The following is a 27,364-nucleotide window of genomic DNA, read 5'->3' as shown; positions in this document are numbered from 1 at the left end:
TGTATTGATTCACTTTTAATCTACTTAATCCAGAAAGAAATCTGCTCTTATTCTTATGAAAGTTCTATCTTTCCCTAAAAGGATGTCCCAGAAAAATGATTCCTACCTGGCCTGGTGTCACTGACAATGTATGGCTGGATTGAAAGACTACTATGTACAGTTAGGTCCATATATATTTGGACAGAGAACATTTTTCTAATTTTAGTTCTAGACATTACCACATTGAATTTTAAACAAAACAATTCAGATGCAGTTGAAGTTCAGACTTTCAGCCTTCATTTGAGGGTATCCACATTAAAATTGGATGAAGGGTTTAGGAATTTCAGCTCCTTAACATGTGCCACCTTGTTTTTAAAGGTACCAAAAGTAATTGGACAGATTAAATAATTGTAAATAAAATGTTCATTTCTAGTACTTGGTTGAAAACCCTTTGTTGGCAATGACTGCCTGAAGTCTTGAACTCATGGACATCACCAGACGCTGTTTTTCCTCCTTTTTGATGCTCTGCCAGGCCTTCACTGCGGTGGTTTTCAGTTGCTGTTTGTTTGTGGGCCTTTCTGTCTGACGTTTAGTCTTTAACAAGTGACATGCATGCTCAATTGAGTTGAGATCAGGTGACTGACTTGGCCATTCAAGAATATTCCACTTCTTTGCTTTAATAAACTCCTGGGTTGCTTTGGCGTTATGTTTTGGGTCATTGTCCATCTGTAGTATGAAACGATGACCAATCAGTTTGGCTGCATTTGGCTGGATCTGAGCACACAGTATGGCTGTGAATACCTCAGAATTCATTCTGGCTACCAGACGAGCAACGGAAACTGCGTCTAGCCCGGTATACCCGTACCTCACACCCACATGCCTCACATGGGTCTCCTTTTCTACCGTGCTATACAGATATAGCACCAACAGGCAAGCAGCCTCAGTACTCCAAGGAGACAAATTCTATACCCAGTGCCTCAAATACATTTTAGTGTTGATTTACCAGCACAGCATGTTCTAGTGACAGCTGGAAATATAACACAAATCTGCATTATACCCCAAAGCAGGAGTCAACATAATTCTTGGTTCTATATCTGGTCATTATATCGTGATAGCAGTCGGCAGACTGACGAAGGCCGATTGTAGGCCGAAACGTCTCTTCTAGGACTGCATAAAAAATAAAACTTAATTTATAAAGGATCATTCAGTTGAGTGCCAAGTTACTTTATTATGTTTTTCCAGAGTAGAGAGAAGCTTGGTACGTAATGGTGGTCACATAGCTCATCCAACTTCCAGATCCATTAAAGGGGTTGTGGATGGCTGTGGGTCCCACTGACAGGGTCTACACAGATCCCATGGTCCGTGTTTGTGCAGCACAACACCATTCATATCTGTCTCAGGTGGCAGGACCCCTGAAAGCGCAAGTTATCAACTATTCTGGGGATAGGTGATGACTTATATTTATAGTCTAACCTCTTAAAAGTCGTCAGGAGGACAGCTCCACTTTGTGCTGAAAGCATGCACTACCCATGGCAAACATGCAGTAGTGGTGCTCATCACTGTCGTCATAAAATATACCGTCCTGGGTAGTTTTCCAGAAAATGGCAGCAGACAGCGAACTTCCCATCCTTTTATTTTCAGAGTAAACAGAGCTGTGCAAACATTGCAGGATCAGCTCACCATCTGCTATAACATATCGTACATTTAAAGGGCAACTACTTGTCAGATAGATCTCCATAAAGGCGTGTGGTGTAGTGGCTGCACAGCTCGCTGCTCTACTTCCCAGACCATATTGTACAACTGGGCGTTCGCACCATTGTGACCCGAGCTGGAGGAGGATGTGCAGCGTGGCAGTTATTGGTCTGCTGGCTGCAACCTGCGTCTTTAGTCACTGCCTGGTCTTACTCTCTACCTGACAAATCTGTTTAGTGTGAGAGATTCATGGTGACAGTATTGTGCAGCATGCCACAATTTTCTTTTTGCTTTTAACACCTTGTATCCTTGCTATGCTGCTAACATATGCAAAGAAAAAGTCATGGTGTTTTAGCCTTTAGAAGCCTATTGCATTCAAATGAAAGGCACGTGGTTCTATAGTGGTGTAAACAGGCCTCCGGCTGTATATTTTGGATATGTGTAATATTTCTCTTGAGACTGTACGGTGTGTCACCTGGAAAGACGTTGACTGACTCTTTTGGGTCTACTTTTTTCAGTGTTTTATACTAGTTAATCAGCTACTCTTCCATTTCTCCAGTCACCTTCCACGACAGCTACATCGGAGGAGGTCTTCCCCGCCCTAATAGGGGACAAGAACACAAAGAGGTTAAATACCCCTCCCCTTCCTGCAACCACCAGTGTTTTCCTGTCCCCTCTGGGGCATGAAGAGGTCTAGGATGGTGCTGCCGTGGCCGGCGATCGGGAGCACCCCATGTCCAGTACCAGCTGGAGATACCTGTCAGATGCCGGGCAGCCGAGGTCGGGGGGCCTTGCTCTCCTCCGGTGGCTGCTCCCGTCTCCGCCTGCACGGTGGGACTCTCCCGCCTCTCCTGCGCCTCCTTCGGGGGTAAAGCGAGGCAGTGATGTGCGCGCCGGGGCCTCCAGATAGCTCCCCGGCTTCCTCCTCCTCCTCCTCCTCCTCCTCCGTGCTGCCGGTTCCTGGGGGCCCACACTGGCCGGGGGTGGTGTTCCTCCACTTCGGGCGTTACTGGGCTTTCCACTGGGGCGCACATCGCTTCCGGTTTGTCTCTATGGGTGCCACGGTGGAGCGCGCGACGGGGAGCATGTGGTGTCCTCATGTGGTTCCCCCATTGGGCCAAATGGAGGAGGAGGTGCACAAACAACGCTGGACCCTCGATCTTTCAAGGTCCGGGTGAGGAGATCACCAGGTAAGACACCTGTCTGACACTGACTGTAGACGGCATGGACGGTGACAAGCCCCCTCTCTACGTCGGCGGAGCCCAGCGTACCCCCTCCTCTGTAAGTAGCAGGCGTCGGCCCTGGCTATCCAGCATTTATTTCCTAAAATGGCGTAGCATACCTCGCGCTCTCTCTCTAATATGGGGAGAAAAAGGTCTCTGACCCTAAGAGGACTAGCTACAAGTGTAAAATGTGTGCTGCCAGACTCCCTCGACATACAGGGAAAGCTCTGCCCGTCCTGTACAGAGAGGTCCTTCACGCTGAGCAGCCCTCTCTCCTGGATAGCATCAAATACCTCATAATACAGGAGGTTCACTCCTCCATGGCTCCCTTCTCCCAGACTGCCTCCCTCTAGGAGGAGGAAGAAAGTTCTGATAGGATCTGACTCTGACTCAGGCGAAATTCATTCCTCGGATTCAGATGACGCTCGGGAGATTGAGGATTCATCTTCCACGTCCACCCCTAAAACCAGGGAGCAAAAAATATCACTTGGTTCTGAGAATATGGGTGAGCTAACCAGTATGGTTAAGAGCACCATAGGGGTGGAGTAGGAAGAAGTTAAATACATGGTACAGGACGAAATGTTGGGCTGAAGCCCAAAGAAGTTGTCCTGTACACGAGAACATACAGAATCTGATCCTCCATAAAAGGAGGCCTCCCTGATTAACAAAAAAAATAGCCTATCCCTTTGACGACTCCTCCCAGCTCAAAGATCCAATGGATCAAGAAAAAAAAAACATTTTTGAGAGCTTATCAAGGAAGTCCTGGGACACCTCTGCAAATCTACTAGAAGCTAATATAGCTTCCACATGCCCTGTCTCTATGATTACGCACAGACTCAGTGCACCTCAGGGGAAACGATACCTGACTCCCTACCCCTACTGCAGAAAGCGAGGTTCCTAGCCGATGCTTCCGCTAGCGGTCGCTAAACAACTTAAGACCAGGCCGGGTCCAGGATGGAAGACCAGCCTGTAATTCTCAGGTCTCAGGTAATTCTTTAATGCATCGGCTCTTCTAGGCGGAGCGTGACTGCTCTCGTCAGGTCCGGGTAACCGCAAAAGCGGCCGTCCTTTCTAACTCCTCTAGAGGAGTGCCCTGGTTAAATTCCTAAGGGAGGCGACTTGTCTCCAAATGGTGCGCCATCCCCTTCCAGGGCCACTATGTGTTCAAGCCTGTCCTGGATAACATCCTAGACAAGGCTTCGGACAAAAGGATCTTTTCCGGAACATAGAAATCCTAGGAGACAGATTTTTCATCCCTCCCGTGACCAAACCTCTGTCAACAGCTATTCTAAGCTGAATTTGCATGCCCTCGTCAGATCACAGCCGCTAAGCAGCTTCAGGCTGGGCCAGTACCGGCATGAGAGACTGGCTGGGAATCCCTGGTCCTGTTGACATACTCAGGAAGAGTATAGGGGGGCAAGGGCAGGAACATCCTTGTCCCTAACCGTCAACAGACCCCAGATAAGCAATGACGCACGGTTGGGGGTCGTCTCTCGCTCTTTTTTCACCCGCTGGCAGTACATCTCCACAAATCAGTGGGTCCACCGTACCATACGAGATGGACTAAAAATTGGGTTTGTGAGTCCTTCCTGTAATGCTTAGGGGTAACCTCCCTACAGCTTCCACACCTTCAGGGCTCCTTACCAAGAGATCTGCTCCGGTAGAACGCTTGGGTGCCAAAGCGGGAGAAGGACACTGCCATTACACACGTCCCTTCCTGGTGACGAAGCCATCAGAGAAAAACCGAATCATCATAAACCTGAAGCCATTAAACGAATTGGTCCGGTACAGGCAATTCAAAATGGAGTCAGTCAGGGGGGTAGTGGCAACGGTATATCTGAAGGGTGCATATTGCCATGTGCCAATCCATCCGACCATGTATCTCTCAAAGATCATGGCGGAAGCAGTGATTTTCATCTGGTGCCAGGGGATAGGCATTATCCCATATCTGGACGACTTCCTCCTCACTGTACCATCTATCTCATGTCAGAAGATGGACATAGGAAAGACCCCGGGGATATTAAGATCCCTGGGTTGGATACCGAACCTGGTCTATCCCTCCACGAGAAGGAAGTTTCTGGGAGTTCTGTCAGACTCGAGGGGAAAGACATCCTTCCTACCTAAGGTTTATCAGGTCGACCTAGTCTACAAAAGAACCTGGTTGAGGGAGCAGCGGGCACCGACCCTCAGAGTCAAATGTATGCTCTAGGATGTCTGAAAATATGCACCCAGGCGGTTTCTTGGGCTCAGGCCCACACCCAAATTCTGCAAAGCCACGTGCTTTTACATTCCAGGATCCACCTGGCCTACGCGGTGACAAACTCCATTGTCCGGAAGGATTCCCCTCCCTGGTCAGGTTAAACCGGCCCTGAGGTGGTGATTGAACTACCGAAATCTTCAGAAGGGAGTCAGCTGGGTTCAGCTTCCCCTGAAAACACTCCGCTCAGATGCCAGCCAACGAGGCTGGAGCGCAGTAGTAGAGAGATCATATTTTCAGGGGTGATGGCTGCCGAGAATCAGCACCAATTCCTCAATTCTGAGCGAACTGAAGGTGGTAGGAAAAGCGCTAAAAAACGTCATCATCGCTAATCCAAAATCGCCACGTCTGCATCTACTCGGACAACATGACCACAGTGGTCTATCTCCATCCACGAGGGTACGAAATATGCCAGCCTGAAGGCAATAGCAGCAAGGATCTTCTCCTGGTCAGTGCGTCTGAAAGGATCAGACAACACCCAGGCAGATTTCCTCAGTCGAGAAGCCGTTCATCCGGAGGAGTGGTGCCTGGACCAGACGGTATTCTTGTCCCTAGCCTCAAGATGAGGTGGACCTAGTCGCCAACAGGCAAAATGTGAAGACAGGTGTATTCGTCTCCCTCAACCACATGGACGGTGTGCAAGGAATAGATGCCCTTCACCCAATGGTGGGATTCCAACCTCGCGTATGCCTGCCCACCCATACCGATGCGGGCAAAAAACATTTCAGGAAATCCGGACGGACCGAGTTTCCACAATACTAATCACCCCTCTGTGGCCCGGAAGAAGTTGGTACAGTGCCCTACTTGCCATGGCCCAGGAAGGTCCTGGCTTCTACCCTAAAAAGAGCGACCTCCTTCACCAAGGTCCTCTGCTGCACCCGGACGTAGGCAAATGGAACCTGGCAGCACGGTTATTGAGGCCGAATTCCTAAGAGCCAAATGGCTCTCAGGGTAATCCAAACCCTTCAGGAAAACCAATAACCAAGGCCATCTATGCCAAGGTCTGGGAAAAGGTTTACGCCCTGGTGTTCTCCAGGCACCCCTGATCCCTTCCATTCCAGTGCAGCACAGACCCTAGACGTTTACAAAAGGTCTAGAACAGGGCCTTATCCCCAGCACACTAGAGGAATAAATATCAGCTCTTAGCACCTTTTTTTTTTTTTTTTTTTTTTTTTTTTTTTTTTTTTTTTTTTATCTTGACCTGGCCAGCCACCGCTGGATCAAACTATTTTATGGCTTCGGCAGCCAGGATTCGTCCTAAACTCCGCAGTCAGGGGCCTCCTTGGAACCTCAACACCGTGCTCAACACCCTAACCTAAGATCCATTTGAGCCTCTAGATTCCATGACCATGAAAACCTAACCCTTTAACCATCCTCTTAGTCGCAATTACTGCGGCTAGACGTATAGGAGAATTGCAGGCCCTGTCAATTCAAGAAGCTTACCTTGCAATCATTACAGATAATATTACCTTGAGATTAGATCACGCCTTTCTACTCAAACTTTCATAGGGATCAGGACATTGTACTGTCCTCATTCGGTCCAAGCTCTTCCAACCCTAAGGAAGAGACCTTCCACACTCTTGACATTTGCAGAGTGGTCCTGTCTACCGACAATAGAGAAGCCTAGCGGATTCACCAGAATTTATTCATCCAGTTCTCAGGACGAAATAAGGGCAAGAAGGCGTCAAAGAACATGAACGCGAATTGGATCACACAATCTATCTGCCTGACCTATGCATCACAGGAGCTGGCTCCACCCGCCTCGCTGAGGGCACATTCTACCCGTGCGATAGCAACATCATGGGCAGAAAGGGGGAATGCTTCATCAGCGGATATGCAGAACCACCACCTGGTCGTCCATCCACACGTTCACCAGGCGTTACAGGCTAAATTTCAACGGGGATTTAACATTTGGCAGACGAGTGATGCAGGTAGACTTTCCGGTAATTCGGTTTCTAGGAACCTTCCACGACAGCACTAATTTCCCTCCCTATCTGATATTCTTATTGGATGATTCATGCACTTTGGTGGTAACTATTCATACTGGTGTCCAGGAAAACACTGGTGGTTGCAGGATGGGGAGGGGTATTTAACCTCTTTGTGTTCCTGTCCCCTATTAGGGTGGGGAAGACATCCTCCGATGTAGCTGTCGTGGATGCTTCGTAGAAACCGAATTACCGGTAAGTCTAATTCTACTTTTTCCTCTCCCAATTGGCGCTGGTGCTGAAGGTCCTAGTGCCCTACACGTTAGTGCTGAAGGTCCTTGTGCCCTAAACATTAGTGCTGAAGGTCCTTGTGCCCTAAACTTTGGTGCTGAGGGTCCTAGTGCCCTACTCATTGGTGCTGAGAGTCCTAGTGCCCTACTCATTGGTGCTGAGAGTCCTAGTGCCCTACTCATTGGTGCTGAGGGTCCAAGTGCCCTACACGTTGCTACTGAGGGTCCAAGTGCCCTACACGTTGCTACTGAGGGTCCAAGTGCCCTACACGTTGCTGCTGAGGGTCCAAGTGCCCTACACGTTGCTGCTGAGGGTCCAAGTGCCCTACACGTTGCTGCTGAGGGTCCAAGTGCTCTACGCGTTGCACTTTGCATACAGTTCAGTTTTCACTTCCCCCCCCCCCCCCCCCCCCCCGCTCCTGAATTTTCCATCGTAGCCAGGGTCGAAGTTTCAGCTAGCTTTGTTTGGCTATGATGCATTCCCGACTCCTATGGGAGTGATGGTTTGGCCTCACTTTATAGCATGTTAATCTATTTAGGCTCCAGTCTTACATGCAGAGCCATTCTCTGTAAGTGTTTCCGACAGGTCTGATTATAAACCGTCGTTTTACGCTCTCACCTTCTGTCAAGCCACTAGCTACAGAGATGCATGAGGGCTTGTTCAAGGTGACCTTTCCTTGAAGATCCCTTAATGATGGCTTCTAGCTTGGCTGTTTAGTAATTGTGCAATGCACGGATTCCTAGCGTCATGACTAGAGAAGCGTGCCAGCTTTCCTGCACTGCCTGTGCCTGTGACCAGATACCGCCAAAGACTCTTTCTGAAACCAGCAAAATATACAGAAACTCATCGCATTTCTCTACACTTTAATAGAAAATAGTCTTGAAATATATAAAGGAAGACTAAAAAAAATCCCCTGGAGCCGTAGTTTTTGTGCATGACATTTACTGCAGAAGATTTTTTGGAGATTTCTGTTGACCCTTTCCCCTGTTGAAATTCTTTGGACCAATTTTGGTAGATCCTAATCTTACACTGAGAACACCCTTACAAAACCTGCTGCTTCAGAGATATTCTGACGCAGTCGTCCATGCAGCTCTTAAGCCTGCCCATTTGTTTGGCTTCTAACACATCGAGTTGAAGAATTCCACCCCTTAACGAGCCCACCTATTTGAAGGGAATCTGTCACTAGGTTTTCACTATGTAATATGGCAGCAGCATGATGTCTGAGGGTCCTAATTCCAGCGATGTACCACTTAGTTTACTGGGTACAGTAGTTATAATAGAATCAGTTTCTCGGCTTCAGATCTAGCAGAGCATAATTGTTGGTGAATATAATCCTTCCCCCAATACTGACTGGCAGATTTCTGTGTATATTGACATAAAGCTGCTAATCCTTTATGGGAGTGGGACTGGTCTAGGAGGCACAAGACACCTAGTCCTCTATTGATAATCTCTGCTGATAAAAAACTGTATAGAAACCTCAACAGCTCATTAAGTGTAATATCACGGGAATCAAGATCTCTGCTCCTACATTACTAGGGTCTATGATAACATGGCAAACATCTGCTGACGGATTCCCTTTTTATGTTACTGCTTTTTTTTTTTAAAGATATTTCCCATGGTGATGTCTTGTTTCTCCAATTGTGCTTTACTTGAAAGATAATAAAGTTTTTGTAAATGTGCCTTTAAAAAAATAATACCCCCCTTGTCAGTGTAGACATTGCTTTTATAGTTGATTGGTCATATGTACAACTTCTAAGATTTATTCTTTACATCTCCGAGACCAGTGTAAGCAGATGGCGTGGAAGTGGCTGCTCTGTCTGACCTTCTTTATAGATATTAGATATTTTGAATCGACTCCGATTGCTGTCTCCTCTCTTCCCATGAGCTGGCTTGCAGACTAAAATATTAGTGATCTACTTTCAGGAATACTTCAGCTTAAGTGGATGTGTTTCAAATAACCTACTGTACGCTCTCACAGGAAGGATTTGGCCAGTAGCAAGCAGTCTGATGTAGGGAAACCTTCAATAAATAGCATCGTCCTTCAGTGTCGTAGTGTGGAAGCTGTCGCGGCTTTGCTTATTATTAAAGCACCCTATAGGTAAATGATGTCTGCGGGGAAGGGTTAAGTAGGGTTGTTTGGGTATAATCCGGATTGAAAGCACGCGGCCTTCCCCTAGTTTTACCTTTTGTACCTTTCATTGAATTAAATCCTCATCCTGCTATCTTTATATAATAGACCCAGTTTGTTGTAAACCAAAAGCCTATGTCACTTGCTTTGTGAAAAGTTGCTCTACAGGCGGCCGGTCACTGTCCTACTTTGTAGTGTTGATTTACTGCTGGAATATGCTAAGCTTTGCTGTAGTTTTTTATTTTTTTATTGGTGTAGGTCATTGAAATGTGTTTTTTTTTTTTTGTTTTTTTTCAGGAAAAATAACATTCTTCATACCCCTAATGCCAATGCCCTATTTACCACTTTGCCCAGGTCTTTGTAATAAATATATATATATATATTGCATCTGAGATTTTACTGCTGTTTCCAGAAATTAGAAGTGTTCTGCATTATGTGGCAGATTTTGTTTTTTTTTTTTTTTTTGAGTCCCATTTTATTCTCTTTAGCGTTGCATAAATTAGGAATTTGTTAGTCAAGCAAGGAATGTATTAAAGGTACAATATTAATGCTGGTATGAACAGAGTTTTTTTTTCTTATATACAGTGGGGGGAAAAAAGTATTTAGTCAGCCACGAATTGTGCAAGTTCTCCCACTTAAAAAGATGAGACAGGCCTGTAATTGACATCATAGGTAGACCACAACTATGAGAGTCAAAATGAGAAACAAATCCAGAAAATCAACTTGACTGATTTGACAAGATTTATTTTTCCACTTATGGTGGAAACTAAGTATTTGGTCACCTAAAAACATGCAAGATTTCTGGCTCTCACAGAACTGTAACTTCTTGTTTAAGAGGCTCCTCTGTCCTCCACTCATTACCTGTAGTAATCAGGGCTGTGGAGTCGGAGCTCATAAAATGGTCCGACTCCTAAAATATATAATAAATTGGGTACAGTAGTTCAATGCAGAATGTGCTGAATATTTTTTCATAGGAATTTGGGAAAGTTATGAAATGTCCTATAAATGGCTGTTCTATTCCTGATCTAAGGCTACATTCACACACAGCGTTTTTTGAGGACACGTTTTTCAGCTGCAAAAGCAGATCAGCTTTTTAAAAAAACGCATCACCTGAAAGGTTTTTGAGCTCATAGATAACGTTTTCAATAGCAAAAGCAGATTAGAAATCTGCTCTATCTATCCATTTATCCATATCTGTCTATCCATATCTTATCTGTACCAAAAAGAATGAAAGCTGGGTAGCACACAGACTAACACTCCTGTTTTTTTTTTTTTTTGCCACAGTCAGGTACACCTCATAGCTGCCCAAAAGGACGCCCAGGACAGGCATTGCTCGTCTTCAGTAACACATCAACATCAATTGATAGTTGGAATAAATAGACTGCATTCACCACATCTTAAGGTGCAGGCTTTATTTTCAAGTGTAGGGGTGTGCAGTATAAGGTTCTGCAGCAGCTGAGGTGTGCAGTATAAGATTCTGCGGAACAGTATGAGGTTCTGCCCCCCCCTAGTTTTGATCCTGGCTAAAACCGTTTCTTATAGATATGGCGAACCCTCAGGTAACCATAAATGAAGGTCAATGGACACAGGTGGCTGAATTGAAGGAATTGCTTAATCACCTATTTACCGTGACTAAAAAATTACAAGCTGAGGATTTAACTCCTGGCATTTTCATAAGGGAGTGGAAGAACTTGCTATTTTGCCCGTCCCAAAGAGGAGATTTAATCGCAGATGGCATTTCTGCTTCAATGAAACGGAGAGAGACACAGCTATTGGAAAATAAAATTTTTCTGGCAGCTGTTTGTGGACCCAAGTCATCGTATATTGCTTGATGATCAACAGCTTACTAATGGAAAAGAAGCTCTGACTGAGGTAGCAGTTAGGATGAGTGGCCTACAGGAGGACAGCCAGGCGCAAGAGGACTTTGGTCCTGACAGTGCTACTGCTGCCATATCTTCATCCTCATCGGATGAGGAGTTTGACTTTGACAAGTATTTGGATGATATGGAGCAGGCAAAGCGTTGCTGCAAGGAAAAAGATTTCACTCCGTCTCCTATAGCAAGCAGATTGACCATATTTCAGCAAAATGTTTCACTTGCTCTCAAAGAAAAATTCAACCGTTCATCAAAACTGACTGTGCATGAGGCAATTCCTTTACACCTGGAAATTGTTAGAGATGTTGCCCGTGTGGTTACGGCTTTACCTCCAACCCAAGTTAGTGTAGAGAGGTTGTTCTCTGGCGTTAAAATTATTAGGTCAGATTTTAGGTCATCTATGAAGGAGGATCTGATGGAGGCAATTCTATTTCTTAGAACAAATTCATAGACTGCACAAATGTTATTTAGTATGTTTTTGTTGAAAACTGTTTTTTGCCACTTACATAGTTTATTACATAGCTATGTATGTATGTGTGTGTGTATATATATATATATATATATATATATATATATATATATATGATATTACATAGTGTATTACATATTTATAATTTATTACAGTTTTTTGTGTTCTAAAGTTGTATTCCAATAAATATATATTATGTTCTATCTAAATGTCTTGATTATTGTATCATAAAAATGATTAAATGTCTGATGTTCACATTGTACTACAATAAATTTTTCACTTAAATATAAGCAATATATGTTGGAGTCGGAGTCAGTGGAAGGGAAATTGAGGAGTCGGAGTCGCAGGTTTGGCTTACCGACTCCACAGCCCTGGTAGTAATGGCACCTGTTTGAACTAGTTATCAGTATAAAGACACCTCAAACAGTCACACTCCAAAACTCACTATGGTAATCTCACTCACTCACTCACTCACTCACTCACTCACTCACTCACTCACTCACACACACACACACACACACACACACACACACACACACAGTGGGGGAGTTAATGGCACTTTATAATTGAGAAAAATAAATAAAAAATATATTTTCTATAATCTGCTAAAAGTGCAAGCACAACATATTTTGAATAGGAGAGCTGCACACTTTTTTTTATTTTTATTTTTATGTTTAGCTTCAGCTTTCTGCTATGAGGGCCACAGTAAATGGGTCAGATTTCTATTTATTGATTTTCTGGGCTATGTTCACACAAAGTAACTACACAAAACTCTTCTGAAACAAGACTTGCACAGAATCCTCTCACTCATGCATCCGTATGATGACTAATTGTCCATTTGATTTTATTCTTTGTATAAAAGTGGATATATGGCTTGCCAAAATGCATGATTTCCTTTTTTTAGGCCTCATGCAGACAGTAAGACCATGTGCACTGATCCTGTAGGGTGGCATATGGCGTCCCCACAGGTGGGTGATACAAACTAGCTTATGTCACAACATGTAGTGCCACAATTTTATTCTCACAACTGTGTATGAATTGATGAGCGAAAACCCTGTCTATCTAATAAAATGCATATCGGAATAAGGTGTGAGCTCTATGTGCACCAAATCATCATCCCTGCAACACGAATCCATAATAATCATGTGCGGGACGCTTGTGGTTTAGTTACAGGTATTAAAAACCTTCTCTAGGACTGGTGCAGATGTCTAACCACAGACTTTTCTGTTCAGTAAATACTTTATAACTGAAATGACAAATTTGGAACTTTTATTTCTTAGTTCTGCATTCTGTTTTATTCTAGAAATATATTAATTACAAGTAGGTTACCAATTTGGAGTCTTCCCCTACATATTCTAACACTAATTAGTGCTGTCAGTGTAAGGGCCCCGTCACACACAGCGACTCGCCAGCGATCCCGACAACGATATCAACGTATCAGGATCGCTGGTGAGTCGCTACATGATCGCTGGTGAGCTGTCAAACAGACAGCTTCACCGATCAGCACCTGTGACGCCGAGCGCGCGGCGTCGCTGTGTACTTTAGTTACCAGCGCGCTGATGCAGGGAGCTGGTAACTAAGGTACACATCTGGTTTCTAAGTGACGCACGTCCCTTAGATACCCGATGTGTACGTTAGTTACCAGCTGATCGCTGGTCTCCCGCCTGTCACATGCAGCGATACGTGCTGGCCAGCGGGAGACCAGCAATCAAAGAAATGTCCAGAGCTTTCCAAGAGCGATCAGCAATACCGGCATGGGGGCCGATCGCTGTCACACACAGCGATCTCGCTGGTGAGATCACTGTTGTGTCACAAAACTTGTGACTCGGCAGCAATCTCGCTAGCGAGATCGCTATGTGTGATGGGGCCCTTAGACATTGCTTTGACAAAGGAATGGAAACACCAAGTTTCCAATTTATTCATAAAAGGCATAACAAAGAAACAGCCCAAATAGGAAATGATGAAAGTTTTGACCCCTTACCATGATGCGACAAAATCTGCTCAGGAGCACCATAACCAGGGCATGTCGTACACAGCCGACATCTCCCTGTAAAAGCTAGACCGGAGGCATGTCTTATTTTTTATCTGTTGCTGTTGAACTGTATGCCATTGTGAATCACTGACCTCCGCTATTAAACGGCCTAAACAAACAGGTAAAAAATATACATGTTTGGAATCCTTGTAATTGTACTGACCTAAGGAATCATGTTGCCAGATCATTTTCGCCACATCGTGAACATCCTAAAAGCAAAACCTAAACAATGTTGGGTTTGCGTGGTTTTACTACACTTTTTTCTTATTTTTGTTTTCCTGTTTTCCAGTACATTGTATGGTAAAGCGTTGTCATTGAAAATTGCAGCTTTATCTGAAAGATAAGCCTTCACATGACCTGTTATGGCTCTTGGAAGAAGAGTAGGAAAAACGGAAGTTTAAACACTGAAATAATTGGGAGGAGTTAATAACACTTCTATATTCTAAGAGCTGACCGGTCATCTTTAAGTGGTCTGTATAAGAAATCTACACCGTATAGACAACCTGACACTGTCCTTACATCCTGTAATTCCACCACAAGACATCCAGAAAGTCCTCTTTGTGGCCTCTGTTGGCCACTGTCATACTGCCAGTTAATGCAGAGGGAAGGCAATGGCTCCTCAGCCAGAGAGGGGGTTGGATCACCATAGAAAGGAGGTGTATATCACGTCTCTGAAATGGACTGGAAAAATACTGTAGAACTGTCTAGTGCATTCACAGAATCAGAGAATTTTTCTTTCCAGACATAGAGATTTGTAAAAATCAATTGATAGTTAGACATTTGCTGATGCCACTTGGTGCATTGCCGCCGTGATTTCCGGAATTGCTCCATACCTGTACCCTACATTGTGTAGCTCTGCCCCCACCTCTCCATACGTTCTCATGTGTGCAGTGGAGTGGAGAGCGTGTTTCCTGCACGTAGAATGGCAGATCTCATAGCGGGCTAAACTGTTCACATCTTCCCTATATTTATGGGAAATTAGGCTTTCCCACATGTACGTGAGCTCTGTGCACTTTGGCTGAATCCTAGTTATGATTGTGGAAAGGAAATCGCAAACAAAACTATTGAAAGACATTACGCCTAGTTCACACAGGGGTTAAAACAGATTGCTAGTGTGAATAATTTTATTAAAGTCAAGCCATTTCAAGAGTTTATTATGGCAGATACTTGTTTCCCAGCTAATAGTTTTAGGGTCACAGCTGTTAGGGTGGAGATACACAGTTCACTGATGTCATCAAACGTCTCTTCCACCCTGAAACTCTCTAGTTCTTCTTCGAATCCATGGTTAACTCTTGTGCCAAGTATCTGAAGTTCATCTGTATGGTTATTTTTGCAGAGTTTATTAGGCCCCGGAGTACCTATGCAAAGCCTCACCTCTGATTTTTAGGTTTTTTTTTTTTGTTTTTCATGCTGATGAAGTAGGTGATGCCAATTGAGCCTTGACCAGTTTTGTTGTTTTTTTTTTTTTTTTTTTTTTAGACTTTTTGTTTTTGTGTTTTTTTTTTTTTTGTGGGCATTAAAGGAGCTATGCAGTTGGGCTTTTTTCTGAACATGATTAGGAGAGACCATCTGTTCTTTGTTAAGTGTTTACAGAAACAGCTTTCCCTAGAAGATGCGAGACGTTGCTGGTCTACGAAACATTGCTAAACTTCAGCCCCCCACCCCACACTTATCACTGGTTTATGTTTCAGATTTTACATAATCATCTATTAGTGGATGTGGAGTTTACGCTCTGTATAGTATCTGCTCTTTTCTTGCATTTCGCAGACCTAATCGGTTTGTGTCTGGCTACATCTGACGTTTTATGGCACATGATTGAAGAGATTTGCTGAGTCTTGTAAACCCAATCAGACTTAAGGCCCCCATACACATTAGAGAAAAGTCAGGCGAAATGGCAGATTTCAGCCACAATGAATGAGCACTGGCGAAACGGACAATTTTTCACTTTTACCGATGACTTACCGGCAAGTGTCCATTACCATTCAACAGGCTCATCGGGCATTTTGGATTTTTCTTTTCATCTGTTCACAAGCACTGGCTGTTTTGTCGGACGAAAAAAATCCAACACATCCGTTGTAGTCTGAGATGGGTTTTTTTTTTTTTTTTTTTTTTTTTACCAACAATCCGTCATGCCTCTGCCTGGCTTTGTCTTGTGTATGGAGGTCTTCATGATCCTATTTCACTTAAAATTTTTGTTTCAGATCATTAACCAACACTCAAACGATAAAATTGTTTTATCATTAATCACATCTTATGTGCAGGCCTAAGTATAATCTTTGGTCGGCAGCACATCTTCCCCTGTGTAAACATGAACTGTGCTGCAGACCGTAATGGAAACTGTACAGACTCAACAAATGTATGACTGTTCCTTTCCAACCCTCCCAATGATTGCAGCATGTATAATGTTTTGTGATGAACGCTGATGGACTGATGGACTATTATGTGCAGTGTATCTGTAAAATGAGCCCAATGCTGGGTGTGTGTGTGTAGGTGCAGATTAATCAGCGGTCGTGTTATAGCCTGAATACATGGGCCAACTGAACTTTTATGCGCATAAAATGGTGTTTCATGTGTAAAGTCTAACCTTGATCGCAGCAGCACATATCCTGTATACACAGGAGGATGTGCTGCCTAGAACTATAATCGCATCAGACAAATGAGCATTTTGCATGTTCCTCGGGTGATCCCCCATCCTGTTTAGATGCCCTGATAGTTGGGAACAAGCATGCCCAATTATTGGCCCACTAAAAGCTCTTTCCTGTTAGGGTCCAATTTGTGTTTAATTTGCACATTTACTTTTAATTGGGAGGAAAGAAAAACTTCAGTCTGCCTTTTTTTTTTTTTTTTTTTTTTTTTTTTTTTTTTTTTTACTTTTAGTGGGTTCAATTTAGATTCTGCTGAATGCCCTTTGTTGTGAATTAATAGGCAATTGCTAAATTAAATGACAATATTCCAAAGCGATTAAAAGGGAAATTGACATCTCCAAATACATGCAACAATATAATGCGATACTACACATCCAACTGTAAAGCTGCTCTTAGTCAAGAACATTCATGTGACTCTCTGAACCACAATAATCCTAATTTGTCATTTCCCCTTCCTCTGTTACATTTGACGCCAGTGGCTTTGACCATCTGGACCCTTGCAAAATGTCCACAATTTCTATAATAGAAGTGGCTTGTGTACTTGTGGTGGTTTTCATCATATTGTATCATATAACACATATACTGCTGCTTGGAAGACGGTAAATTTAATTTTTCTACTCCTTATGGGATAGACTGTACATAATGTTATAGTTTGACTACTACCATACTAAATAGTATGTTTTATGTTTCAGCATTCCCCATCGGAACCTTTTCTTGATAACTCTGTGCCGGATATGACTCGACTTGGTGGCCCCAATGCTCCTTTAATGACCACGGAAGACTTTTTGCCGTCAATGCAGTCTCAGCCTCCACAGAAGAAAAGGAAGAAAAAAAACAACCACATTACTGCGGATGGCAGCAAAGTTTTCGGTCTGGAAGGTTTCCCAGGAGAAAACCCAGAGTTCTTCATTGAGGGAGCACCGGATGGGAAGAAAAAGAAAAAGCCCAAGGTTAAAAAAGAACCCAAGGAGCCAAAGGAGCCTAAAGCAAAGAAGGAGCCAAAGGAACCCAAGGCTCCTAAACAACCCAAAACTCCCAAAGAGCCAAAAGAGAAAAAGGTGAAGTCATCTACACCAAAAGCAAAGACCAGCAAGAAGGCAAGGTAAGCACAAGCCGTGGCTTTATTTCAAGGTGTAGCCATATGCTGAATTGGTAAGATAATGTTTTCTTTCATGTAAAGCTAGGTATTGCTTTTCAGAATTGGTAATAAATCCTTCTAAGGGTGTGTGCAGACGCTGCGGATTATCTGCGGTTTTGCCTGCGGTTTGGTCCTGCGGATTCACCATCTCCACAATGGTGGAGATAGGAACCCGCTGCGGATTCCGCAGAAAGAATTGACATGTCAATTCTTTCTGCGGTTTCAAAACCTCAGCAAATCCGCGCGGATTTTTCCGCAACGTCTACACAGCGTTTTTTTTTTTACCATTCATTTGAATGGTACTGTACACCGCAGCTAAAATTGCTGCGGGTCCGCAGCGGCCAAAACCGCTGCGGAACCGCAGCGTGTGCACATACCCTTAGACCTACAAACATTCTCCTCGCATTTGTTGGTGAATGTAAACTAGTATTGGCAGAAAGAGAAGGAAACTGTCAGAGTGTTGGTGTACACACATTCCGCCTCTTGCGTTGGCACATCACAAAGTGGAAGTGGGTGAGCTGTAATAATTTGGTGACTGCCGGATATCTTCCTGTGCTGGACATCACCTTCTGTATTTCTGTGCTGTTCTGTCATGTAGCCGTTGTAGATATTATCGTGCTCGTTTCTCCTGTAGATTTCCATTGGTTGACACAGGGCTGTGGAGGTGGAGTCGGAGTCGGTGCTCATTTTGGTGGAGTCGGAGTTGGAGTCGGTATAAAATGGACCGACTCCTAAAATATATAATAAATTGGGTACAGTAATTCAATGCAGAATGTGCTGAATATTTTTTCATAGGAATTTGGGAAAGTTATGAAATGTCCTATAAATGGCTGTTCTATTCCTGATCTAAGGCTACATTCACACACAGCGTTTTTCCTGTGTTTTTTGAGGATACTTTTTTCAGCTGCAAAAGCTGATCATCTTTTTAAAAAACCGCATCACCTGAAAGGTTTTTGAGCTCATAGATAATGTTTTCAATAGCAAAAGCAGATTAGAAATCTGCTCTATCTATCCATTTATCCATATCTGTCTATCCATATCGTATCTGTACCAAAAAGAATGAAAACCGGGTAGTACACCAATATATATTCTGTTCTATCTAAATATCTTGATTATGGGATCATAAAAATGATTAAATGTCTGAGGTTCACATTGTACTACAATACATTTTTCACTTAAATATAAGCAATATGTGTGGGAGTCGGAGTCGTGGAGTCGGAGTCGGTGTAAGGGAAATTGAGGAGTCGGAGTCGCAGGTTTGGCTTACCGACTCCACAGCCCTGGGTTGACAACTATCTGTTCACCTTTCAGAGACCTTTTACATATACCAGTCGTTCACAGCTGAATTCACAATTCCACCGGAGTCAGAGCTGACATATCCATCTTGCTTTCCGTCCCCTGAATCCGCACAGTAATCGGGTGTTGGCATAGCATCCTCCCAGCACTATAGAAGCACAGTAGCCCTCTATGGGAGCTGTATGTAATGTGGCCTTGTTGATTGTTTCCTTTGCCAACCAACAGAGGTGCTAGACTGTAATACAAGTGGCTCGGGCCAGCTGCTATGTTTGAAGTACGTGGCTACAGGCACCTGTTTTGATTAGTAAGCGCCCTCAGCGTCATCGGCGTGTGCGCCTGATAATAACGTCTTGGAGCCTACTAATCACAAGAAACACCTTGGATGGCCAATGACTACCACTGTGGCCATTAGACCAAGGTCCTGCAAATCTTTCTGCTTGCCTCTAATACAAAACGAACGATGTAGTGCCTTTAAAAATGTATGCAGTGTTATGTTTTGGGGTTTTGTAGCTGCACAAAATGTTAGATTGTGTGAAATGTTCTATAAATCTTCTATTGTTCAAATATGCCAAAATATCCCAAGATCTGTTCCCGTCTTGGACCCATTGCCATTTGCAGGTTTGTACCAAAGAGAGCGAGAGAGAAAAATAGCTCTTGTCCTTCCCTTTCCCATCTGTCTTGGCACATACTGTAGCTACAGACATTCTTTAAAGAGGACTGTCTATTTCATGGCTCCCACCTCTTTTTCTCACGTCTGATGTAGAAACAGAAGGGGGCTGGTTTAGCTACTGAAATGAGCCAGACAGCCTGTCCCCTTCACAGACACTGCCCCCACAGAAGGTTGGGTATATTATATGGCATTTCACCTACAATGAAACTTGCTGGGATAATCCCATTCCTTCTAAGCTAGTGTGAAACGTGGACATATCTGATCAGAACCAGTTTTATTTTCTGAGGCTGGCGAGTCCTGTGTCTTTTGCACAATGTAATGTAGTAGTAAATTGGATATATCCATCTGTTTAGGTGTGACTAGTAGTTGCCAGTAAGGCATTAGGATGTACAGATAAAGTCTAATTTTTGTGTTCACATTTCAAAAATGTTTTACAACTCCTCCGAACATCTGAACCTGCCTTTCAAGCTGTGGCCAGTGTTGGGAAGTCTATAATTTCCAGATGGAGGCACAGTCTGAAGTGCCTAATCCAAATCGGCTCTGAAACACTGTTTTCATTAGGATTAAAATATACGTCAGATTAGTGTTAGAATTTACAATGCTTTTTGAGAATTTTACAGTTTTCAGGCTTTGTGGAAAAGCCTTTAACTATGAAGTGTCTGCGCGTTGCATTTCCTGTCTTGAAAGAACAGTCGCGCCATGTATTTCTATGTTCAGGGAAGCCTCTAGGTGTCGTTAAGGCTATGTGCACATGTCCGGAATTTCCGCGGATTTTATGCGTTTTTGCCGCAAAAACGCTGTAAAAAAATCATAAAATAAACAAGCCATTGTATTCAATGGCATTCCACACATGCTGTGCTAATGCTGCGTATTTTTCCGTGGCAAAATCGCATCGCAGAAAAATACGCAGCATGCCCATTCTTTGTGCGAAATCGCGGGAATTCCGCACACATAGGAAAGCATTGTTCTGCTTACTTTTTGCATCTGGCTATGGCCACCATGCGCAAAGTAAGTGGAAAATGTGCGGATGGTACCCAGGGTCTGGAGGAGAGGAGATTCTCCAGGCTTTAGGTACCATATCCCTGTAAAAAATAGAATTAAAATAAAAAATGGTGTTATTCTCACCTTCCAGCGTCCCCCGCAGGGTTCGCAGGCCTCAGCGATGCTCCCGCCAAGTCCCGTTCCCAGTGATGCCATGCGACAATGACCCCAGATGACGTAGCATCCCTCGAGACCGCTACGTCATCAAAGGTCATTGTCGCAAGGCATCACTGGGAACGGGAGTTGCCGGGAGCATCGCTGAGGCCTGGGGACGCCGGAAGGTGAGAATATCATGATTTTTTTTTTTTTTTTTTTATTATTTTTAACATTATATCTCTTGCTATTGATGCCGCATAGGCAGCCTCAATAGTAAAACGTTGCTCACACTTGTCAAACACTATGTTTAACGAGTGTGACCAACCTGTCAATCAGTTTTCCAAGCGATTCTACAGATCGCTTGGAAAACGCTAGTATTCTGCAAGCTAATTACGCTTGCAAAACACTAGTTAAAACGCGGTAATTACACATGCGGAATTCTAGCATATTTCCCGCGGCAGGGAGTTGCGGAATTCCTGTGGAAATTTCTGCGGCAATTCCGCAACGTGTGCACATAGATCTGTTTCACGAAGACCGAAACTCTTAGGCTAAGTAATTAATGTTAAAGGAAAGATTGTTACTCTAAACTACAGAGGGGAATCTCTTTTTTTGGGGTTGCACAGGAGCACACCATTTCCTGTCCTTGGCACAGTTCCTAGTGGTAACCAGTGATTGGCAAATACAGTGAAGATAACGAAAATGAGGCTTCAGATTCTGGTGGCACTGGCTCCCACTCACATATTTTATTTTAGGCTCTGACCATCTGCACTTGTGTAGGCCTGGGAAAAGTTCCCCATATATAAAGTTGTGGCGAAAAGTTTTGGAGCTGACACAAATTTTGATTTTTCTCAAAGTTTTGTTGCTTGTGTGTTTAGATCTTTTATAGTCAGATGTTTCTGTAACATTTTAAGCTTTTATTAACAAATGCTCTTACATATTTATCAAACTAATGCTATATAATTCTTAGACAGCAGAAACTTTAGAATCTCTAGTCTTGACATGCTCCTAATTTTCCATAGTTGTGAATTCTGTTTTGATAAATGTTTTACATCTTTAGACTTGTGGTAGAGCTCAGTGAATCTCCTGAAATTTGGTTTTGGCAGATTGGCTTAATTTGGGGAAGGGCGTAAGGGAAGAAGAGGCGGTTTCTTTTGACACTTAATAAATTTGATGCAAATCAAATCTATACTCTCCTTCCCTCAGCTCTCACCATACCTGTCCTGCCACTGTCTGGTCCTCCCGGTGCCTCTTCTTTTGCCACTTTTTCCTTCCAATCATTTTGGGGTCATTTCTATGGCGTGACACACCTGTTTGGCAGTGATGATCTTAATCTTTATTTTAATAATCTTAATCTTTATTTTTTATATAGCGCTAACATATTCTGCAACACTTTACAGTTTGCACACATTATCATCACTATCCCCGATGGGGCTCACAATCTAAATTCCCTATCAGTATGTCTTTGGAATGTGGGAGGAAACCCACGCAAACACGGGGAGAACATACAAACTCCTTGCAGATGTTGTTCTTTGTGGGATACAAACCCAGGACTCCAGCGCTGCAAGGCTGCAGTGCTATCCACTGAGCCACCGTGTTGCCGCAACGTTCATTGTGCTGCATGCGGTCACTTACGACATGACGCATTTCGTGCTATGTCGCTGCCTTGTGCCCAGTCAGCAGTGGTGCCATGAGAGAGAAGACCCAGAAGTGGACTGAAGGAGGAGACTAAGGGTCCCGTCACACATAGCGACTCACCAGCGATCCCGACAACGATATCAACTTGTCAGGATCGCTGGTGAGCTGTCAAACAGGCAGCTTCACCAGCGATCAGCACCAGCGACGCCGAGTGTAACATTAGTTACCAGCGCTCTGATGCAGGGAGCTGGTAACTAAGGTACACATCGCTGCTTAGAAACCCTGCGTTTACCATAGTTACCAGCGCCCTGATCGCTGGTGATCAGGGCGTCCTGATCGCTGGTGATCAGGCACGCAGCGATGCATGCTGGCCAGCGGGAGACCAATGATCAAAAAAATGTCCTGGCCATTTCAGGGCGATCAGCGATAACCGGCAGGGGGGCCGGTTGCTGGTCAGTGTCACACACAGCGATCTCGCTGGTGAGATCGCTGTTGCGTCACAAAACTTGTGACTCAGCAGCGATCTCGCTAGCGAGATCGCTATGTGTGACGGGAGCTTAACAAGGAGTTGATCAGAGGTCTGGGTGATGGGGATGGCGAGGAGAGACAGACAAGCGTAAAACTTTTTTTTTTTTTTTTAAATTAATGCGCTTTCCTGATCCATAGAAACCAGCAAGATGATGGCCGGCTAGTCTGGATTGTGATGGGTTCGCACAGTAAGATAGTTTGGCTAAATTTGTAGCCAAATTCGTTAGTTTAGAAACATTGCTCATCTCTGCTGTATAGTTTAATATTGAACCACCTATTAATTGGCTTGCTTCTTTCCATAAATGTATGCCAATGTTTTGTCTTGTGGTATTGCATATTAGGCCATGTCCCTTTTCAGCGAGCTCACACCTCATGTTGGACAAGGCGCAGAAACTGTCTAAAATGCATAATAAATATGCTGCGGGCCATAAAAGATTTTTTTGGCCACAAAATATGCCAGAATTGTAACGTATTCTAGTGTGATAAATGCGGCCCTTGGTGATTTTGGAAGGCTCTTTACTGCGGGCGGCCTTCTACAATAGTTTGGTCACGGGCGGAGCTGTTCCTATAACCTATAGAGCAGTGTCATTGTGCATCTCAGCACCATCACTCTGGATGACATCTCCGATCAGTCGTGGAATGAGTTATGTAATCGATCGGTCCTCACTCATCCAGGTAAGATGCGCAGGCTTGGAGAATGAGAAGTCTTCACCGTTGTATATGGCAAAGCCAACGATACGGCTGGTGGCGTAAGAAGTGTAAGAGCACAGATCACAGAAGTGTTTTATCATTAGACGGTGTGACTCTCATGAAAGCGAATAAGAAAGCCTTGTCCCAAATTCTTTTTAACATGGAGGACCTTTTACCAGGTGATATGTGGGCGTTTTGTTTTCTTTTATTCCTGCTGCTCCTCTAAAATATTATTCATATTTATTTTTTTTAAATCCTTCATACAAACCAGACATATGGAGCTTTGTATGTAGTGCTACTTTGTGTCGTCTTTGCTAAGGGGGCGAGGCTCAGTTATTATGAACAGCATCCTAAAGACCCTCCCCCACCAAAAAATCCTGTGAGCCACACCCCTTTGTTAAAGGCAAGAAAAATTTGCACTGCATAAAATGACCCAAGATCTCTGGAATAGTGTGGCGGACTTAAAAAGAGAAAAGAAAAACTGCCAACTCTTCACCTAGTGTAATGTCCTCTTTAAGGGCGAGTGAAGGTTTCAGTGCATGTACAAGACGTATTGGGCACTGCCGCCCCTCCTCTACCTCTAGACCTTATAGTATTGTGTCTGCACACATTTGGTGACGTCTTATATACTACTGCATGTTCCTTTGCACTGTGTACACATGTACCCAAGGCTTTACCTGTTGCCAATTGTTTTTGGAGCCAAAGTTTTATGCGTGTTAGTTTCTTGGTGTAATTTTTCAATTTTTTTTTTTTTTTAGTAGCGCCCTCTATCATTCTCTTACACATTGAACAGAGTTACAAAATGCAGGCTACCTGCAATCGCCACTAAGGGAGGCATAGAGCTAATCACATGTGGATTTACTATTGTTGAGCACAGTAGGATGAGTAAGCTCCCTCTAGTGGTGACTAATAGTAGCTGGAGTTTTGTCACGATCATTACTGACACTGCAGGGGATTGACTATAACAATAAAATACTTAACTTTACATGGAATGAAAAATGTATTGGCAAGCTGTGGTTTAAAGGGAATGAGGGATCCAGGACTTTGCTTATTTCGTATTTGGCTAATAACTTGCACCAAGTTGCTAATTACCTGTCTGTTTTGCCCGGTGATAATCTCTGCCAGCTCAGGCAGTGGCTCTCTAGCTTCATTTCGCCTCACCTCAACACAGCAGTAATTCCTTTGCCCGTCTGCTTTGCTGACGGGCTCCACTGCTGGACGTCATGCTGATTAACAGCGGGCTCGCCACAGTTGAGCTGTGACCCCTCTGAGTTCACAGTACTTGGCACTGGGCAGAACAAGCTGTTAATTAAGAAACTACCTGCCTGTAAGTGCTTCGCCCCATTGGGAAAAAAATAACCAACGTTCTAGAAAACCCCCTTTCAATAAAATTTAAGGGTTTTTTTTCATACCCAAATCTATGCCAAAATCTATATATAGAGAGAGAGAGAGAGCTGTGTGTGTATATCTATCAAGCTACACCCACTCCACATAGCCCCGCCCACTGGCGGCTGGAGAGCTGGGTTGCAGAGGGAAAGTGCGGGATGCGGGTAAAGAGCGGAGCTGCGAGGAAGAGAGCGGGGACGGCGGCTGAAGAGCGAGGCTGCAGAGGGAGAGAGCGGGATGGCAGTTAGTTACTATGCCTGGGCAACGCTGGGCTCTTCAGCTAGTAAAATTAAAATTAGAAATCCTGCTATTTTCACCGTGGCCATTGGGCTTTTTTAGACTCAAGCCTACTGTTCCAGGAAATCCACATGTATATTAGCAGCAATGAACGGACTCTGATCTTTTTTTTATTTTTTTAAGGCACCAAAACCTCTGAGTGTGCCTCAGGCCATGTGCACACGTTGCGGATTCTCCCGCGGATCCACAGCGTTTTTGGCCCTGCGGGTCCGCAGCAGATTCTGCTGCGTTGTACATTAGCATTAAAGTCAGTGGGTTTTGAAAACCGCTGTGCACATGCTGCAGAAAAATCCGCGTGGATTAGCTGCGAGTTCATTTCCGCAGCATGTCAATTCTTTGGGCGGTTCTGCAGCATTTCGGCACCCATTAACTTGCATTGATCCGCAGCAAAACCACAGTTCTCAAAAAGATCTGCGGCTTTGCTGTGCATGAAACGCTGCAGATCAGGAGGGGGGAAGAGTGTGGGCGGTGAGTGTGTACGTGTATGGTGTGTGGGCGGTGACTGGGCGTGTATGCGTGTGCGGGGGTCTGCGGGGCTCATCGGGCTGGGGGTCTGGCGGGGCCTGTGCGATGGTCATTGGGCTGTTGGAGGTCCGTGCGGGGCTGTCGGAGGTCTGTGTGTGTGTGGGGGGGGGGGGGGGGTGCAGGGCTGTGTATGTATGTATGTATGTGTATGCAGGCATCGTCCGATGGGACTACACGTCCCATCCGGCGATGCCTGCTACCCTGACAGTGATTGACACATTAGCCAATGATGGGACAGTAGTGGTCCCATCATCCGGCTAGTGTGTTGAATGTAAAAAAAAAACAACAGAAACCTAAAAAAACATACATACAACATATAACACACAGAACATACATATAACACACAGAACATACATATAATACACAGAACATACATATAATACACAGAACATACATATAATACACAGAACATACATATAATACACAGAACATACATATAATACACAGAACATACATATAACACACAGAATATACATATAACACACAGAACATACATATAAGATGCAGAACATATAAGAGATAGAGAGAGAGAGATATATATATATATATATATATATATATATATATATATATATATATATATATATATATATATATATATATATATATATATAATCTAATATATAAAGCTCAATTTTGTGTGTATGTTTGTTTGTATGTCCGGGATAGGCATCCGCACCGTCGCAGCTACAGCCACAAAATTTGGCAGAGTCGCACGTCTGGACCCCGAGAGCGTCCTAAGCTATGTTGTGAGGCGAAATTTTAACCCCGCGCGTTACAATTCACCAAACAATGTTGGCCCTATCTACATACTGGGGGAAAAAGTGTGTGCGCGTCAAGCCCTGCCCCTCATTGTGATGTCACAATGCCCCTATTTGCATACCGGGGAAGCAGTGTGTGCGTGCCAAGCACCGCCCTCATTATGATGTCACAATGGTTGCCATGGCGACGCTGATGTCATCAAAGGTTGCAAGCCCTGCCGCCGCTCATTATAATGTCATAATGGTTGACTATGGATTGGAGGATGTGTGATGAGTATATGGGCTATGGGCACCGGACTATGGGATGGAGGATATGTATATGGGCACGGGACTATGGGATGGAGGATATGTATGACAGGTATATGGGCATGGGACTATGGGATGGAGGATATGTATATGGGCACAGGACTATGGGATGGAGGATATGTATGATGGGTATATGGGCTCGGGACTATGGGATGGCGGATATGTATATGGGCACGGGACTATGGGATGGAGGATGTGTGATGGGTATATGGGCACTGGACTATGGGATGGAGGGTATGTATGACGGGTTTATGGGCACGGGACTATGGGATGGCGGATATGTATATGGGCACGGGACTATGGGATGGAGGATGTGTGATGGGTATATGGGCACTAGACTATGGGATGGAGGATATGTATGACGGGTATATGGGCACGGGACTATGGGATGGCGGATATGTATATGGGCACGGGACTATGGGATGGAGGATGTGTGATGGGTATATGGGCACTGGACTATGGGATGGAGCATATGTTTGA

The 27,364-nt window shown here is 44.1% G+C and overlaps 1 protein-coding gene across 2 annotated transcripts in view; it reads left to right on the top strand.

The window, feature by feature from the left end:
• CHD7 (chromodomain helicase DNA binding protein 7) overlaps positions 1–27,364 on the top strand; it is a 206,157-nt gene that overhangs the window by 80,753 nt on the left and 98,040 nt on the right. For both annotated transcript variants that reach the window (XM_073583948.1, XM_073583947.1), the window contains one exon: positions 17,208–17,617. In XM_073583948.1, the coding sequence (XP_073440049.1) occupies positions 17,208–17,617 (410 nt within the window). The remainder of the gene's footprint in view (positions 1–17,207; positions 17,618–27,364) is intronic.

This window comes from Dendrobates tinctorius, unplaced genomic scaffold, assembly GCF_039654945.1.
Source record: "Dendrobates tinctorius isolate UK_male_01 unplaced genomic scaffold, ASM3965494v1 ptg000082l, whole genome shotgun sequence".
Taxonomy (NCBI): domain Eukaryota; kingdom Metazoa; phylum Chordata; class Amphibia; order Anura; family Dendrobatidae; genus Dendrobates; species Dendrobates tinctorius.
The sequence above is the reverse complement of the archived record's forward strand: the minus strand, read 5'-3'. Positions and strand labels throughout refer to the sequence as shown.